Genomic DNA, 19,829 nt, shown 5'->3' with positions numbered 1-19,829 from the left:
CAAAGTATATTCCCATAGAATTTATTCTAAAGTCATTTTATGGTATCTGCAAAGATTTGCTTCTAAATTCAACAATAAAAACCAAACAGAAATAATTTTACAAACCCAAAGAAGGAACTATGAAGAAATAGGTAGCCCTCTGGTGAAAGTAGTAATTTCTGATTCCCTATGGCACATAGCACCAAGAAGCTGCCACAGCCCAAACCCTCTGGCAGCAGGTTAAAATAAAGCAGTAACTCTCCTTGACTAGATACCAAAGTTATGGGGCCGGCATGGGAGGAGTCAGACAGTTGCACTGCCTTTTTTTCTCTGTTGCGATGTTACATACTCATGAGAAAGGTTGACTGATGAGCATTTGTCACATGAATGGAATACCCTTTACAGTCTTAATCATGAGTGCCATAGCACAAAGGAAATAGTCCCTGTAGAAGACTTATGAATTTAAATGATCTTTTAATTGCCCAAACCAATGACTGGCCTATTACCCTGGCTGTGGTCACTTAAAGTAAGATAAATTGTAAAAATAACTGCTAATATTCATTGGGTTAGTGACAGGCGCTTTTCTAAAGGCTTTCATCTATTATTGATTTATTTACTCCGTGTATCCAAAGAGAATCTGATAGCTCAGTCTTAGCATCAAGATTAGATTCCAGCCAGTGAAATCTGTTTTTCACATGAAACTGTAAATCTGTTTTTTTCTTCACATGGAACACCTCACCTTTTCATGGTGTTACTGCACCAAGATGTAGAAGTAACAAATCCATGATTTTTGGAGAGAGAGAGAGAGAGAGAGAGAGAGAGAGAGAGAGAGAGAGACAATTTGTTCTGGGGCTAATTAAGACCTTGGAGTAGAATAAATCAAGGAAAATATCTTGAAAGAGTGAAAGAAACTTTATCCAGGATGGTCAGAGAAATCTGGGTGCTCTGTGACACCTGAATAGAAACAGGAAGAAAGAACATGAAACCTTTGTGAGGAGCATTCTAGTCATAGAGATCAAGTACAGTGGACCTAAGGTAGGTACATGTTGGAGATGCATAAGCAAAAGTAGGCCGGTCAGGTGCAGGGGTGAGAGGCAGAACAATAGGAGATGGTCACAGCAGGAGTGAGGTCACGAGGGTGACACAGTTCTATAGCTCTTGCTTGAGTGAATGTAGGAGTCAGAGTTTTATAGTTGGGGTTCCCACAAAGGAGTGACATGTTTTAACTTATGTCTTATTTACCTGAGGGCTATGTGTAAAATAGTCTGTAGGTAGCTGGTATGGGGGGAATAGGTAAAATAGAGTCTGCAGTATTAATCACAAAGAGAAACAATCAAGTGAGATTACACAAAACTAAGAAGCTTACACACAACAAGGGATCAGTAATCAACAGGGTGAGAGTCCGCCCACTGATGAGAGAAATCCTTACTGACAATGCATTAGACAGGGGTTAATATACCATATATAAATAAGGGCTGCAAAAATTAAACATAAAATTCCAAATCATCAAACTAACATAAAGAACAATGAACTGACTAGATCATTCTCAAAAGAAGAGACACAAATGGCCAATAAATACTTGAAAATGTGTTCAGGGGTTGGGGATTTAGCTCAGTGGTAAAGCACTTGCCTAGCAAGTGCAAGGTCCTGGGTTCAGTCCTCAGTTCTGAACCAGAATGAAACAAAACAAAAACGAAAACCAGTGTCTAGTATTCAAAATAAGTAACAATCTTAGGGTTAGGGAGATGGATCAGTGGTTAAGAGCACTGGCAGCTCTTGCAGGGACCTGGGTTTAGTTCCCAGCACCCACATGGTGGCTAAGAACTGTAATCCCAGTTTCAGGGGTCTGACACCCTCTTCTGGCCTCCATGGGCACTGCATGCATGGATGCACTTACATATATGTAGGTAAAACACTCATACATATAAAATACAAATAAATAAATATAAAAACAAAAATACATTCAATATTCCTAACCATTAGGGAGATACAATTAAAACTACTTTGAGATTCTATCTCAACCCAGTCAAAATGACCATCTTCAAGAAAATAAATGACAGCACAGGCTGCCTAGGATGTGGTGAAAGAACTCTTACCCGGTGTTGGCGGGAGTGTAAAGTAGAGCAGACACCATGAAAATCAGTGTGGAAGCTTCTAAAAATACTAAGAAGTGAACCTTCATGTGACCCAGTCATGCCACATCCAAAAGACTCTAAGTTAACAGGACACAGAGATACTTACATGTCTGTGTTTATAGCTGCCCTGTTCATAACAGCCAGGAAATGGAGCCAGCCTAGACGTCTATCAACAGATGAATGGATAAGAAAATGCAGTGCATATACACAATGGAGTTTGGTGCAGACATAAAGATGAAATCATGGCATTTGCGGGAAAATGGACTCTACCAGAAGTCATTAAGTGAAATAAGCAAGACTCAGACAAATGTTGCATGTTCTTTCTTATGTGGAACCTAGATTTAAAATTATATAGGTATACGTGTGTGCATTCATACATGCACTTGTACATCACAACTAGAAAGGTGAACATCCATGGGAGGAAGAGATCTTAGGGAGGTGGCAAAAAAAAAAAAATAAAGCAACAGAACACATGTAATGGGAAAGCATAAATGAAGAATAGCTGGGAAAGGGGAAGGAACCAGTTGGGGAGGGCAGTGTGTGTGTGAGAATGAATGAGAATGACGTATAGTGACATTTAGGCATGAAGACACCCATAGTCTGTGTAGTAACCTAGGACATTAATTTAAAAAAGAAGAGAAAAATGGAGATGGGATGGGGGGTGGTGAGAAGTGGTTGACATATGGATAATCAGTAAGCCTAATATATAGATCTTGCTGACCGATTCAATGTCCATTTTGAGGACAGGCCTTAAGGTTGAGGGCAAGGATTTGGGGGGTGATGATTAGGAGAACAGAGTTGCCATTTGCTAAGCTACAAACTTAGGCATCTGGTTTTAGACATGTTACTTGAGATGTCAGGAGACATCTAAATGGAGTGAGTCATAACCAGGTGAAAACACGAGTCTGGACTTGATGGAAAGGAGCCATGACACTGAGAATCAGCAGAGGTCATTTAAGGATGACTGGGCACAGGGAAGCAAAGAGATCCATGGACTGACAAGTGCAATACATCAGGCTGAGCTCAGGAGGGTAAGATTTATCGTCCTCTTTTTTTTTTTTTTTTTTTTTTTTAAAAAAAAAAAAAAAAAAAAAAAAAAAAAAATGAGGAAAGAATGAGCCAGAAAACAGCTGCCCTTAAGAAGTCTATAAGGAAAATCTTCTTGACAAAGTGAGTGAACTGTCCCAAATACTACTGAGCATCAGCAATGAGATTAAGGGTGGATCATGGACTTGATGGAAGGGAAGTTTTCTTGCATGTCCATGCCAGCTGGGAACACGGGGCAAGTGTGCAGACCTAAGCTAAAGAAGAGGGATGTGAGTCTGAATTGCAGAGAGCCATCAAACCAGTGTAATGCAATCCTCTGTATCAACCAGAGTGCAATGGTCTTTGTAAAGTTTAGGAAATAATTTATGACTGTATTTAGTAAATGTGGAGGACTGATTTTAAATCCATAGCTATTCTTAGTGCCCAAGTAAATCATGTGTGATCTAACTTCACTTTAAATTAGTAATTCTTAAGTAGATTTTTCATTCCTTTCCAAATTTAGTGACTTACAACATTGCGAATAAAAAGTGGTAATCATTAATTAGAACCGTTGACATTCACACTAAAAATATGTTCAAAGCAGGCTGGCGAGATGGCTCAGCAGGTGAAGGTGCTTGAGACCAACCCTAACGACCTGAGTTTTATCCTTAAGATTCACAGAGTGGACAGAGAGTCAACTGAAATACTCAAATTTTATTATAATGATTGAAAACACATAAGACTCTGGCTGGGAAAATGTGGTGGTGTTTAGTTGTTGGCAGACAGAAAAGTAACTTAATGATTTGGGAGTAAAATGTCTTTATTTCATTAATAACAATAAGGACAAAAGGCCAAGATGATAAAAGTCTACATGATGAACCAGAAACAAGGGTATCTTTGATGCTCAAGTGGCTCACAGATTTAGTTTTCTAAGACATTAATTGACTGATGCCGAGTTATTTCCTTTGTATAATAAAATAACTCTATTTTATTATACAGTTGGAAACTGTGCATCACCAAAAATATTTCTGCTTTACAGATCCAACCCAGCCCCCTGCCATACTGGGAATTCTACTGAAAAAGAGTCCTGCCCTCGGCAGATGATGGCTGATTTCTAATAGGAGAGCTGAGCAGCTTTCACGTTTCATAGCTGCACTTCATGAGGAAACAAAAACCTGGGTATTTCTAAAGATGGTTTCATTGATAACTTCGGACTTGATCATTTCTAGTCAGAAACAAATAGGTTATTCTAACACAGGTGGAGGCAATGAGGAAAAATATTCTTCTCTTTAGTAAACAAAGTTGCTAATTCACTTTGGCTACATAACAACAACCCCGTACTTTACATGGCACTGTGTAAAGCTGCAATTTCTTTCTAATTTAAATACATATTCAGTTTCCTTCGAAAGGTACATGCTAGGTAATGACAGAAACCACGCATATCTAGTGAATAGAATTATTACCACTAGAAGCGGACCTTCCCCTAGGCATGATATTTTTTCCTAGATCAGACTATCTTGATTTACAGACATCCTATGTCATTATCAAGAACTTGAGTTAGCCAGGCATGGTGGATCATCCCTGTATTCCCAGCACTTTTGAGGCTGACACAGAAGGAGTATGAGTTCTAAGCCAGCCTGGGCAAGATCCTATCTCAAAACAAAATAAAAAACAGAAGTGGCCTTAAACATTTTGAGGCATATTATTATCCCTAGATATTTCCAAGAAAACATTTATCTTCTTTTTTTTGAAGCCCATCAATTTACAATTGATGAGGGAAAGGAAAAAACAATAAATTCTATGTTTTAAAGTTTAAAGATCTCTAAATTCTTGTCCTATGAACCGAATCCAAATTCCCTCATATTTTTGGTTATGACAGAAGGTTTATAAACCTCTGCAATAGGGATTTGATTGTATCCATGCCTAAGGCATTTTACGGGTACAAATGTGTGTGGTATAGAAATGCTCCTAATTCACAGCGTATCTACTTACATGAAAGGAAGCTAACAGTTTAGAAGCCTGCCTAACTTACACTGTTAGCTCTCCTGTCAGTTGTGTTTTCATCCTCAGGACGCCCTCGAGTGTGGGTTTACCTTCTCAGGGAAACTGAAACAGCAGTGCCTGGCAGGAATCTTACCAATACAGATCAATCCTGTGGAGCTGAGTTTGCTGCCAGGCGAACATTCACAATTGAAAGATCCGAGGTTGTTCCTGCAGGCTCCGTTGACACATGGGTTGCTTTCACATTCATTTACATCTACAGTCCAGAAGGAAAAGATTCCGTTAGAACTGCCATGTGTTTCTGGAAAATATTATTCCGACAAGCTATGCTATGTCAGAATGTATGGTAGACTTGGCTCTGGTAATTTTAATATGGATCTACAAGGCATAAAGTCATGAGGATTGGAGACATGCGTTTTACAGTGTGGATACACATCTACATGACAGGGGACTCAGTAGGACCCTTAGGGAACAGTCGATTTGGAAAGAGTTCAGTATATGCTCCTTCAATACATGACTCCAACTGCATAAATTGGATTAGTTTCCCCCTGTAATAGGATGTAACTTCAGGTGCAACCCACTGTATATAACAAAGGTTGATTGTTTCTGTCACTTACTGTTTTATGAATGCCCCCCTGCCCCCACCAATACCGCTCCCCACCCAAAGTAACAATGCTGGTCCTAGGAAAGCAAGAAGAAATGTCTGGAATTTCCATACTGGCCACAGGATTCTCTAGTTGTGGTCTTCCTTTCTCCTTCTATAGCCCTTTCTATGTACATGTTTAGTTGTCGGTTTAATTTAAAACACAACTAATTTTGGCTGGGCGTGGTGGTGCATGCCTGTAGTCCCAGCACTTGGGAGGCAGAGGCAGGTGGATCTCTGTGAGTTCAAGGCCAGCCTGAAAACACAAGTAATTTTGGCAAAATGAAAATTAGAAAAACCAGGGCTGGGGTGTTGCTCAGTGGTAGACCACATGCAGAGCATGTCTCAGACCTCAGGCTCAATCTGCAGAGCCATTAAAAAGAAAGAAATGTGATTAGAAAAACTGGATAGACTACAAACAACTGCATTCAATGGACCTCTACAACGAACTATTTTTGGTTTTAAATCAAATCATATACCTGTAATCTAAGCAATTCCTGTTGATGGGTCAAAAGCAAAGGGAACCATAATATACCCACATTCTCAAGTGGTGACTCAAGAAAATAAAGTTAAATAGTTAACACATGAGCTGGTGAAATATAAATATAAACCAGTTCAAGAATGAGCGATAACATCAAAGACACTTTACATCCAAATTCAATCACCCAGTTTAAAGAAGCATTCCTATACTGGTGAATTATTTGAGATAAGTCAACATACCTTAAGAGTTAAGTTCAACAGTAGGGTTTCTGAGTTCCCCACCAGACTTTCCTCCCTACACATTTAAAAAAATTTAATACAGACCCCCCCCCCGTCTTTTTTTAATAGTGGAGAAAACAAGTCAGTAAGACTGGAATGTTCTACTGCTCCTAAATGTCTCTAGTCAAATGCAAAGTAATCTGGTCCTGAACGGGGGAGGTCTCTGAGCTGATTGTCAGCCAGTGGGCTTGAAATGGAAGCTCAAAAATCTATGTAGAAAACAGGTACTGTTACTTCAAAGAGATTAAAGAGGTACCCAGGTATTAATTTAACTCTTAAACTATAAATTATTTGGAGGACATAAATGTATTTTGCTTTCATGTTGTTTACAGTGGAAAATAACCCTTTAAAGAGAAATGAAAACATTTATAATACAATAATACAAAAGTTATCCAGATTTCAATGAACGCATATAATCTACAATATTGAAACTCTTATAAAAATGCAACATGCAAAAAACCCAGATGACCACAAAGGTAGCAGATGATTCACTGAAGGGCATTCCTTATAGAAATCTCCAATTAATTTTAGTCTTCGGAAGGCCCCGCCAAAGAAACATGCCCATGTCACAGTTTGAAAATCTCCTATTTTAAATTAAGCAACAATGAACTAAAAACTATAAATACATGCAGTGACAACTACAAATATCGACTACTTAGTTTTCCTTCAATACAATGTTTTTATGTTATAAATGTCATGGAACCAGAAATTGAAACAGTTCACTGTAAATTTCTGGAAATAAACTTCAAAGCACATCTGGTTTACATTTAACTAGTTATGTCACTGGAAACACAATCTAAACCACAGTGCTTGCTATAAAAAAATTTAACTTTCACAGACTCTGAGAGTGCAAGAAAAACAAAATAAAATTCTTATAACTTCAGCCTGAAATACAGAGGAACGTTTTGCTATCATTAGTGTTATTGTATATTTAAAACAATCTGTTGAAAACATGAATTAGAAATGCAATAGGTAACCAGGGCATTATGTGTGTGTGTGTGTGTGTATACACACACACACACATACACACATATTATTTGCAGTGACTCTGGTAATAATTCTCTGTCTAGTCCTTAGAAATTAACTAAGAAAGAATAGAGTGAAAACTGCTTCAGACAGACAAACATACTGTTTGTGCACAAGAAACTCAAGAGGAAGAGAGATTAGTGGGCTCTGGGTTTATATATTTGCACATTTTGGGAAAACACTTAATAAAATGCAAATAACTCAACTGTGGGTAAAATGTTATCTGGATAATTTTTCCATGTGTTTATAATTTTTTATTATCATTTCTGCCAATGTCATAACACCGGAGTCAAAATATTTCTGTCACATTCTTTCTTTATTTATATAACATGAACTCTTTTATATGAATGACAGATAAAAAACAGTTTTCATATTAAAGGAAAGGCTAATGTTTATGGAGAACAAGTTCCTGTGGAACAAACTAAGTCAAGATTACTCTCTCTCCCTAAACTTCCCTGTTGGCTGATTTGCATTAAGTGCTTTATCATTTATGTGATCATCCAACATTTCACTATTCAAGGTCATGGGTTCCTAATCCACACTATTCACATAGGTGGGAAGTGCCTTTCACCTGGCTGGTAGCTCACCTCTTAGTACTTTTTGGCTCCATCTTTGACAGTTCAGTGTGCAGATCACACAGACCCCATCTACTTAGTTCCCACTCTGTCTCTCCTGAGATCACCAGAAGGTAACGTTACTGTAGATGGGAAACTGTCCTAGTAATCAACAGCGTCTTAGCTAAACCCAGAAGATGTACTCTGCTGCTCTTGACTTCTCAGCTCTCTTGAGAGTTAAAAGAGGCTTATTCTTTAACAGACAATTGAATAGATAAAATAGATAAAATCAGTGGGAAGTGTAGACACCCAGTAGAAACAGAATCCTTTCTCCCATCTCATTAAAAAAACCATGGAAGAAACACGACTAGTTTACCTTTTCCCAAAGTACTTTTCTTAGAGCAATTTTGAAGGATAATAGGTGTTAGAAGCAAGAGGGAAAGCTAGAAAATAGTGTGGTATGAATATTCCAGAAGCTGGACCTGGGTTAAAGAGCACTCTTGTAGCCTGCAGACCCTCCTCACTCTTAGGGACCCCCACTCATTTGTGGAGAAGGGGAATCTTCAAGTCCTTCAGCTGGGGGATGGATGGATGAGTATGTCCTGCCAGACTAGGGAGGGAAACAATTACTACAGCTAAGTTTAGAACTCTTTGAAGTTAAACAGAAAGATGAGAGAATGAGAACATCTTTTTTTGCATAATATTGCTACTGTACTTTTCTTGGATATGGAAATCACTAAGAAATTACTTTCACAGATAAGGAAAGGGTTACTCAACCAATAATTTATATAAAATCTTTTAAAACAAGTTACTATTTGGAAGTGGTAACTGGACTGAGAATACCTCTAGGAGCCTTCTGCAGGCCCACACAGTGGGACCTAAAGGAGGATAGTAGTCAGGAGACACCTTATTCTGAAGCAGACAGTCTGACAGAATCCTAACTGAATGCAGCTATCTCTGCCTGGTCTCATTGAGGACAGCCTCCCTAAACATTTAACACAGTTAGTAATTTCCACTGCAGAAAAAACATGCTATAAAAGGGGGGAAAAGTTTTTAAAATGTTTGCTTAGGATCTACAAGTTCAAATGATCATATAGAAAGGATAATTTTCATAATCTATATGTTTCATTGGAGTGATAGTTTTACATAGACCCCAAATACTTTCTGGGCCAATGTTTTGAGTCTATGATTTATTTCACAATAAAGTGGCTAACAGCTGAGTGTTTCTGCAATTTAGGTTTGTAGGTTAATGTGTCATAGTGGTTTTTAAAAGAAGTAAACAAAGAAACAAAATCTGACATTTTATTTAACAACTAAAATACCATGGCTCTTTCTATTGGATTTTTTTTCAAATGCTTGTTGATGGAATGGGACAAAAGCAACATTGTTTATAAATTGTGTTTAGATAAATGCTATCTCTGAAACTTCCAAATCAGCCGAAAAAGATTATCAAAAAGAATGCTCATGCATGCCCTTTGTTTTTGTGGCTTTATCGCTGGGAATGGTGTTTATAGCCGCATCACAGCTATGACAAGTCAAGGAAGACAGCCCTTACCTTCACAGGTCTCTGTCTCAGTCCGAAACACATACCCCAGGGGGCACGTGCAGCTGTAGCTTCCTGGTGTGTTTCTGCACAGGCCGTTGTCACACAGCAGCCTGTTCACCAAGCATTCATCAATGTCTAGAAGATGCCAGAAGACAGGAGACGCAGATGGTTAACTGAATGAACATCCCACAGACCAGCAAATTCTTATTTTTGCTCTTTGTTTTGTCTTAAACTCCTCCGACTCAGTATCTCTATACCATGGTATAGCAAAATCTACTCAATATTATTCAAATGGTAACATTCTTATGTTGGTAGGGACTTTTAAGATCTCTGAAGTCCTGCAGAATCTGTAGACTTGGCAAGGCCTCACCTTTCTGTGGTGGTCTTCATTTCCTTTTTAGTTCCACAATGGGACTATGCTAGGTACATTTATGTTTTTAAAGCATAGATTAAAATACATTAAAAGGTTAATCTCACTTGCCTGTACACTTATATATAATAAAAATATGGCATTTTTTCATTTTTTTGATTGAAAAAATTTTAATATTATTTATTATTTTTATTTTATGTGTATGAGTGTATTGCCTGCATGTATGTGAGTGCACCCATGTTGTGCAATGCTGCGGAGGTCAGAAGATGGCTTCGGATTCCCTTGGAACTGGAGTTAAGGACGGTTTGTAGCAGCCATGTGGGTGCTAAGAATTAAACCCGGGTCCTCTGCAAGAGCAGTCAGTGCTCTTAACTGCTGAGCCATCTGTCCAGCCCTCTGACTGAAATTTTAAGAAGAATGCATTAAACATCAGTTAAAGAAAAAGTGGGCATTAATTTCCCACCCAATTTTTAGATAAGAAACAGTTACTGGTGAAGAACTGATGGGTAGTTTTTATAGTCCTTTGGTATCTAGAACAGTCTGGAGAGATGGTCTAGACCTCAATTTAGAAGCTCACATACTTTAATTGATCCTATTTTATTTTATTTGAAATAGACCTTGCTATGCAGCTGAGGTCGACCTAGAATTCACTCACTGTGTGCTAACATTACAGGCATTCTATACTGACTTTTTTCTTGATATCTACAAGTGCAATTACTGACAGAAACAACTGTACTTTGGGGTGAAGAGTTCCTTTTTAATTAAAGCTATATTTTTATTCTGATAAAAAATATTTGTCCTTTACCATATAGTGTCACTATGAAAACAAAGATCAGAAAAATATTTCATATAATATTGTCACTGCACATAGTATTATCTTTTATATTTTATTTGATTTTCCCCCCTCTTGGATATTATGTTTTTTGTTTGATTATGACATTTAAGATGTCATTAAAAATCAGTATTACATTTTAAAGATTCCTACAAAATTTTCTATGATTAAAAATGTCTTTAACAGCGAACCTAAAAATTTTATAGCCACTTTTGAAAGAGCTGTATGTTTGCTCTGGAAACTGTTATTGAGCATATTAAAGCTGTAATGATATGCTTCTTCTAAAAAAAATAAAAAATAATATTAAAAATGTCTTCTCAAGAGTCACCATAATTTTCTTATCCGTTTCTCCAAGGAACTGAACTGTGTCCCTCACCAAACATGAATTGAAGTCTGAAGCCCCAACAGCACAGAATGTGACTTCATTTGGGATTAGTTTTTAAAAACTATTTTTATTAATTTGTTGAGAATTTCCTACATGTATATGATGTATTTTGATCATGTTTATACCTCCTACTTCTGAACTCCTCCCAGGTCCACCCCTCCCCTCCCCATGCCCCAACCTCAGGCTTTGCCGACCAAAGAAACTAAAACATGGTCACTAGAATTTGGTTTCATTTTCATTTTTAAAATTTTAGTTTTAATTTATACACACACACACACACACACACACACACACACACACACACACACATCTACTAGAAAGAGTTTTGCAGTTGTGCCCACTGTGTTCAGTGTGGAACTTTCACAGAATTTTCCATGTTTTAATACGATACCACCCATGTGTTCACCTGTAATTAGAAGCTAATCTGGAAGGTGACTTTACTTCTGGTGAATAAAAGTGGGTGTGGTTTGCATTTATTTAATTTATTTGCAAGAGGGTTTCTAGCCCAGGCTGGTCTGGAACTCGTTTCATTAGCCAAGGATGAATTTGAACTTCTGATTCTCTTGCCTCCTTTTCTCAAGTGCTGGGATTATAGATGTGCATCACCATGCCTGGTTTATGTTATGCTGAGGACTGAACTCAGGGCTTCCTGTGTGCTAGGTAAGCACTTTATCAACTGTACTACATCCTTAGACATTTTATATGTTTTTAGGAATGTTCAATAATCTTTGGTTGATACTTTTATAAGTATTCTATTAATTAAAGTATATAAGATGAAGACAGTTTTATAAATCCATCTGTACTAAACTCAGGATCAAATGGGTATGTTAGATCATAAAAACCCTTAGCAGAAACACAGAATACTGAGTTTCATTCTAATCATAATCATGCATTACTTGGTTGTAAAAGATATTATGGATGTTATAAATATGCATAATGATGGATCTAATAATTCTCATTTTATAAAAATGCACTCAGTTGCTCTATGGGAAATCTGGATTCTATCCAATTTCATAAATATGAACTAATGAAACACTGAAAAACCCCTTTATCTTCCTCCATTTCCTTTCTTAAATATGAATTACACAGAATTTTTTACATTCTCTTTATAAACTGAAAAAAGGGACACAGTTATCTCAGTTATAGTATTTAGACAAAAGGTAGCAGCTGGTCGCTTCCCTATACAGTTAAAGTTCTTCCAACCTGTATGTTCCCAACTTGCTGTTACCAAGAGCACTGGATCCCTTCTGAAGCCCATGGCTTACTGAAAAGCTAAGATTAATATTATATACGGAGATGTAACAGGTTAATAATTCATCATATATGTTCTCATTTAGGAAAACAATAATTTAAGTTGTAAGCACCTTAAGAAGCTAGGTACTATGTTTTAAACTGATTCTAATATTGCAGTATACAGATAACAACAGAAATGATAGGAATTCTTGTTTCCATCTTTAATTTTTGTTTCTCCCCTAATCCATGGGATTAAACTATGTGAAAGATTCTTGCATATGCATAACAAATCACTTACCAATGCAGTTTCTTCCAGAGGCATCTGGTTCATAGCCACTGTTGCAATTGCAACGATAACTACCTCGCAAGTTTTCACAAATCCCGTTGGCACATATGTCAGGGTCCAAAGCACACTCATTGATATCTGCATTAAATGGAGCATGTTTAGCACTCACGGACACTGTGTTTCTTGATAATTGCATATCCAGTAAGGTGCTTTCAACAAAATTTGAAAAGCAACAATTTACCTCACTTTTAGAAAGTAACAGAAAATAAAACAAAGAAAACAAAATTGAGGAATATGGGACACTTCACCGAGAAGTCAAAAGAAAAATCAAAGCAGCTGGTAGAAATCAGAGACTTGAACCATGTGGCATGTCTATGTATATATGACAATATTAATAAAGTTATAAGCTATTGGCTCAAAATCCAAAGGGAAACTCAACTTAATAGGTATTACAGCTATCTAATTAGAAGACAGATTTATTGGGGCAGCCTGTACAATTCTGCAGTCTCTGAAGGCACAGGATAGTCCTGCTTTATTATCATATTTAGCAATTACATAAGTACTAGGATACTTGGAGTTCCTCACTTTTGCTAAGTTGGAATGAATCCAGAAGACACTGAAACATGGTTGCCTGGAAACACAGGCAACGGCAAGCCACGGATGTGAGCTCCATTGAAACAAACATGCAATTTCTAATTTCCATCAGGTAGATGGCTCTAATGGAGAGGTCAAACTAACAGAGAATTAAAAGAATTGTAGGGAAAAATCAAATTTTGTCCAATGTGTTCAAATTCTGATGATGATTATTTACAAGAATAGAAAGGATAACCCAACTTCTAGCATATGCTGGTAATCCCAGCACTTGGGAGGCAGAGGTAGGAGGCTCGGGGGTTCAAGGCCACTCTGGGTCTTGAGACTCTGTCTAAAGAAAGAAAGACAGATAGAAAGATGGGAAGGAACAGAGAAAGAAAGAAATCTTCTTACATATTCTGCAGTTATCAAACCTTTCATTTTATATTTGGAAAAACTATCCTGGTAAAATCCATCTGTGTACTCTGGCTTTAGATACTCATTCAAGATTCAACATTGCTGTCAATTAATGCACAACTTGTCTAAAGTCTTCTCAAACATGAACATAGAACTTTAAATTTATAAACATGGATGTACTTGGTTTTCTACTGGAGCTGTGTTAAACATGATACTATATTTAGAAATCAGAATATTTGAATGAATTTTACTTCTGTAATTGTATAGAAACTTTTTTTTATTTTTAAGCGTAAACAGTCTTAATTATTTTGGGATAGCATATTCTAAACTTGATCCACATTAAATATCCCTTAAAGACAAGAACTTTTCTAACCTTATCTGCACAATTAATGTTTTTTCTTTAAATCGATTCCCTGTGATGCTGTCCTAAACAACTGTACACATAAAATCATGGGTATAGCTTGTTAATAAACATTCTTAGTAGAGCACATTTAACAGACAAATATTCAAAATAAAAAGGGACCAAGTGTAAAATACCACTTAATATTATTTGAGGTATCCATTTCTCTAGGAGATGGTTCACCTTAGTACTCTGTATTTGTATATTTTCATAGTATACGCACACTCATATGATGAGAAATCTCTATAATTAGTTATATATAATCATTATGAGAGAGAATTGAACAGATTTACCTCTTCCATCCACAGTGATTCCTACTCCACTACTACAAAGGCCATGGAATTCAGCTATATGATAAAAACAAGAGAAAGTTAAAACCTATGCTCATCCCATACATGTCATTAACATAACTCCAAAACTACCATCTAGAAGAATTATGTCCTTTTGTTTTAAAAATGAAGAAAAGAATTGTCATTTTCTAGAACATTATTTTTTAGCTTGATTATTTTAATTTTTTGTGAGTATGAGTGTTTTGCATACAGTTATGTAAATGTACCACGTGTGTGCAATGCCTGCCCTGATGATGTCAAGTTCATCCAGCTTCTATTAATTTTGATTAACAATACAAACTTTAATTATGAAACTAAAATAATCTCTTGAACCTAAAACTTTTAAAAGTTTATGTCCCTTTGAAGCTACCATCCCTTCCTGCTGTCCTCAGATGACCCATCCATCAGCAGTTTGTGGGGGTCCATTTTAGCATATCCTCATCACCATAGGAAAAATGAACAGCCTATAACTTTCCTAATCTGGTAAACAAAATGTCACTGAATCATAATTTTTATAATGGACATTTTTACATGGAAATCTGAAACATGCATCTTTACTTTGTGAAACCCTGTACATCATACTGCAGTTTTTCTGTGGAAGATTTCCACTTTATTGATTAATGTAAGTTCCTTCAATATTAAGGAAGAATATATGAAATGCTTTTTTTCAGTTTAAACTTGTATTTTGACATCTGCTATGAAAGTCCATTAATTTACAAATGCATAGATAATTGTATAATCCATATGAAAATCATTTTTAAGGTTTAATGTAGGGAGCTGATTTATTTTTTTCCCCAAAGCTAACAGCATTATTTATTAATGAATTTACTTTTCTCTCACTAATTTGTTATCATTATTACATTCTACATTTATACACAGTCCTATTTTTAGATTTATTATATTAGTTCACTTATATCTAGTCTTATACCAAGTTTTATGCTTGTATTCTGATATGCTTTTCTTTAACTGTAATTTATGCTTGCCTCCCTGTGTCTCAAGCATCCCCAACTTTAAGGAAAACAGGGACTGTGCTTAGTTTTGAAGGCCAGTGCTCTTATTTTCAGCAGAGACCACCGAAAGCACAGATGAACCAGAGTCAATCTTATCCAAGGAAAAGGAGCTACTGATAGGCCTTGGACTTGCTGCCATATGGTGTCAAGATTTTAAAAACTACAATCAGGTTGTCTTGAACTTACAGCTTTAAAAGTGGCAAATTAATGTTCAGTTATTTATATTCTCAACAATACGGATCAAAGAAACTGAGGACATATTTACACAGAAAATCTGTGCACAATTATAACCACATCAGCAAATAGATCTTTCTCTTCACAGTGTTCTTTGAGCAAAGCTTAAGGCAAGGACAACCCAAAGCTCCTGATCTGACCATACTCCTATACCAATACAAAATTGGGGTTTTCTTCTTCAATTCAGAAAAATGACAAAACACTTTGGAGTCAATATAATCTTTGGACAAATTCTATTGTTGAATATAGACTATCATCACAAGTGACTACCTGAGTTTTTAGCAGGGCAGGGCTGGCAGGGCTCTCCAAAGCCATAGTCAGGATTAGCACAGCAGCATTCAGACTTGGTCACTGCGCCTGGGAAAGGACGCACACACACTCCCTTCTTGATTCCACCATAGCAGGTACTGCGCATGTGAGTGTCTAATGGAAATAAAAGGATGGTGAGAGAGACAGAGACTGCAAAACAGAAGGCTGCATGCCTAAGAGGTTACTACATTGGAGGCATCTGGAGGCCATCTGCTGTTTTCTCTTAGTGTGAATCTTCAGCAGCTACAGGGTTAGGAAGGGAACCAGCACTTTTGAGTGATGGGATGACTGAATGCATGCTGGTAACTGTGGTCCCCACCCCTACCAGCTTTACCACACAAGCATCCATTATCCCACTTACTCTCACAAGCCCTTTATTGGCTAAGGCTATGTACATAGTTAAAAACACCACTTTGAGCTTTAATTGTTGACTGTCTTAGACCCAAGCAGGCATTTAACTCTTGTTTCTGTTTGAGAAGTTCTCAGGAGCAATGAATTTAAATTGCCATGAGGTGACTGGAACTGTTTTGCCAGACTTCTTGGTTTGACTTTCTGAATTAGGAAGTTTTTCTTTTCAACCCTCAGGATCTGTTGGTGATTGGTTTTAATCTCAGATGCTCAATTAATTGTTACTAGGATAACATCAACCACTGTGGCACTGTTCTGAGGGCTGTGCAGACATGATTTCATGAAGAGGTCAGGTCATGAACTTTGAAGGACAGTGGTCATTACTGACATTTTAAAGTTGAAGAAAAAAATGTATACAGTTCAAAGTAATAGAGTCTCCAGTGCCTGAGCTGCATTCTGTGCAGGTTTGCATGACTTCAAGGTTCTTCCTCTTCGGTCACGCCAAACTACATCCCTAAAAGTTGAACCCTGCCTCATTTTCTCCTTTCAAGTCTTACAAAACACGCTACAACTTTATGTGGCAGTAGATAATGAACTGTTTAAAAAATCAGATCATCTTAAAGTCCAGAGAAGCAGTATAGATTCACCAATGATAACCCCCACTGTAAATACCATTTTTTCACAACTTGTTGGAAATAACTGTTTCTTAGGCAGAAAGTGTCATCTAATACTTTCTTAAGTTCTGGGAGTGCTTCTCATTAAAGGAATTAGATTTCTGGCAGCATTCAACAATGAGATGTTTGTTTATTCAAGAGGGCTATGAGATTTACCACTTTTAACACTGAGGAGGTAACTCTTAAAACAGCTTCTTCTTCCTCTGTGCCTGAGCTTGGGAGGGTTGGCTCTGAGGAACACACAGATGTGTGAGCCCACACAAAGACTGCACAGATATAACACAGTCATGATTTCCAGTCATGGATAGGAATTTGTGAGGTTTCTTTTCTTTCTTTTTTAGATTACCAATTATATACAACGTACAATTTTTAAAAGCAAGTTGTCCAAAAGTCTATGGGAACCTATTAGATGAGTAAGAACATTACACACTGACTTATGTTATAGGCTAACTAGGTTATTGAGAGTAACCAACGCCAGAAGATCAAGAAGGAAAACAGCATAATTCATGCCTAGTTCAGATCTTCATTTCATGATCAATCACAAATTACTCAACCATCCTTACCAATTGAAGGAAATTCATAAAATAATTAAGAATGTGTTTGTTAAGCATTAACTGAGGTGCCAGCAACACTGAGAAAATACTCCCAAAATTGTGACTACCTTATTTTTTTAATCTTTACAAGGACAGCTCTCTGTTCAAGGACCCCAGACTATAATTCTAGCTTATATTACACTACTAAATCTAAATGAGTCACTGATGGGAAAGACAGACTAATCCCATCAGTTTGCATTATCAGAATGAACTCACAGGAGTGTTTGGTGGGGTTGGACCAGAATGCTAAGTGGTATCTTTTACATGCACTATCAAATTTCAGCATGTCTTTTCTGCCTTAACGATGAGGCTTTGGTGGAGGGGGGGAGGTTCCATAAGATGTTAGCAAATTTTATGTATCACTGGAAAAATGTTTGGATGCAGAATGATAATTTTGTTTTATTCTTTCTTTAGTGTTAATTTTATTTTAAAGAAGCAACTCTCAGTGGGAGGAAGATCATCTCACACCTACCACCCCTCCAAGGCTCAGGGACTGCTGTGGAAAGGCTGGTGGAAAGAATGTAAGAGCTGGAGGAAGGGGTGGAGTGTTACCTGGAAATGTCCTCTGACCACTATGCCAGCAAGGTACAGTCACACCTCCTTCCCACACCTGTCAAGGACTCGGGGGCAGTCAGTTACCCCTCCCACCCAATCAGTCTAATGTCCTCTGACCACTATGCCAGCAAGGTACAGTCACACCTCCTTCCCACGCCTGTCAAGGACTCGGGGGCAGTCAGTTACCCCTCCCACCCAATCAGTCGAACTTAGCTGCATGTGGGGGAGGGGCTAAGGATATGTAAACCGAGAACATCCTGAGGTACCTCTCTCGCCATTTTGTGGGAACAGAAAAGAATAAGGAACCTAAAACTAAGTGCTAAAATTCAAATACTTCATTGTAGTGATTTATTCCTAACACAACCAGGTGCGGATTTCATTGTGGACTGTGTGGATTGAAGAAAGCTAGCCTGCTAGGATAACAGCAATCTATGATTTAACACCCAAATAAATGGTGTTTTTATTTAAAAAAAATTACAGTCACCATAATGATGAAAAATCTGAGAGGATTTACAACAATTTCTGATGTGTTTCCTGTATGTGGAGAAGAAAATGAAGTTTTGGTTTTGAATGCTGAACTCATAACAACTATTCATAAGTTGGTTGCCTGAAAGAAAAACAATAATCTCCCTCCTAAACTGGCTTTGTATTCTCTACAGATCTAAAAGCAGGCACTTGGGTGAGAGTGAAAAGCAACTAAGAATTTTCAGGCAACAGAATACTGTGGCTCTCTAAGCAGGAAGGGGCTGTGGTCTTCTTAACTATATTTTAAATTTCCCTAACAAAGTGCTGACAACTTGTGGCTGAAATAAATCCCAGGCTGGACAGAGGATGAATTTGAGTGAACAGATTATTTCCATCTGCTGACCCTTCCTCATCCCCCTCATCCCCTTGGGATTCACAGAGGTATACGCAAAGTGTTAACAACTATGCCTACAAATTCATTTCTCTCAAATACTCTTTCAAATCAGTATTTCTGTTTTACTGTAAAGCCTGAAAAGCAGAGGGTGCAAAATGACCCATTCACCCTGAAGCCTCACAAAAGCACCCAAGAGAAATGCCGCTAATGTTTTCACACCCGATTCTGCTCAAATAACTAGAACACACTGCTTAGGCTTGGAACTGCCAGTGCCTGCCTTTCCAAGGTTCATGCCTGATCATCTTGATTCATTGTCATGGACCTACTAGACAAATATTTCCAAAAATAATTCAGAATGGCTTAAAGTGAAACATATTCTGTCTCATACTCTTCCCTCTGTAGTGAGTTGAACGGTGAAGAGGATTTTTTTTTTTTAATTTAAAGTTTTTGATAGCAGTCCAACTTCTGGGGTACATTATTTACATTTCAAGTTTTATTTGGGTAAAAATAAGAGTTTACTTAATGTAACTATAATCCTTAATTTTGTGTATTGTTATTAATGACAACATTATTATCTAATATGATTAAGGATGCTAGCCTAGTGTAAGGGTGTTTTTTATTTTTTCTCTGTCAGTATTATTATTTCCATTATCATCAGACTTTTTAAAGGGAAACTCTTTGGGGTCCATTTTTTAATCCCAGCACTCGGAAGGCAGAGGCAGGAAGATCTCTGTGAGTTCAAGGCCAGCCTGGTCT

The 19,829-nt window shown here is 37.3% G+C and overlaps 1 protein-coding gene across 1 annotated transcript in view; it reads right to left on the bottom strand.

Moving 5' to 3' along the window:
* Fbn2 (fibrillin 2) overlaps window positions 1-19,829 on the bottom strand; it is a 282,405-nt gene that overhangs the window by 89,005 nt on the left and 173,571 nt on the right. Inside the window, exons 16-20 of the mRNA XM_008841082.2 lie at window positions 16,006-16,158; window positions 14,456-14,509; window positions 12,788-12,913; window positions 9,679-9,804; window positions 5,278-5,397 (exon numbers count right to left, since the gene is read on the bottom strand). Coding sequence (XP_008839304.1) covers window positions 5,278-5,397; window positions 9,679-9,804; window positions 12,788-12,913; window positions 14,456-14,509; window positions 16,006-16,158 — 579 coding nt within the window. The remainder of the gene's footprint in view (window positions 1-5,277; window positions 5,398-9,678; window positions 9,805-12,787; window positions 12,914-14,455; window positions 14,510-16,005; window positions 16,159-19,829) is intronic.

The sequence above is a fragment of the Nannospalax galili genome, unplaced genomic scaffold, assembly GCF_000622305.1.
Source record: "Nannospalax galili isolate Female #2095 unplaced genomic scaffold, S.galili_v1.0 scaffold490, whole genome shotgun sequence".
In the NCBI taxonomy this organism is placed as follows: domain Eukaryota; kingdom Metazoa; phylum Chordata; class Mammalia; order Rodentia; family Spalacidae; genus Nannospalax; species Nannospalax galili.
Note: the sequence above shows the minus strand (reverse complement) of the source record. Positions and strands in the feature narration are given on the sequence as shown.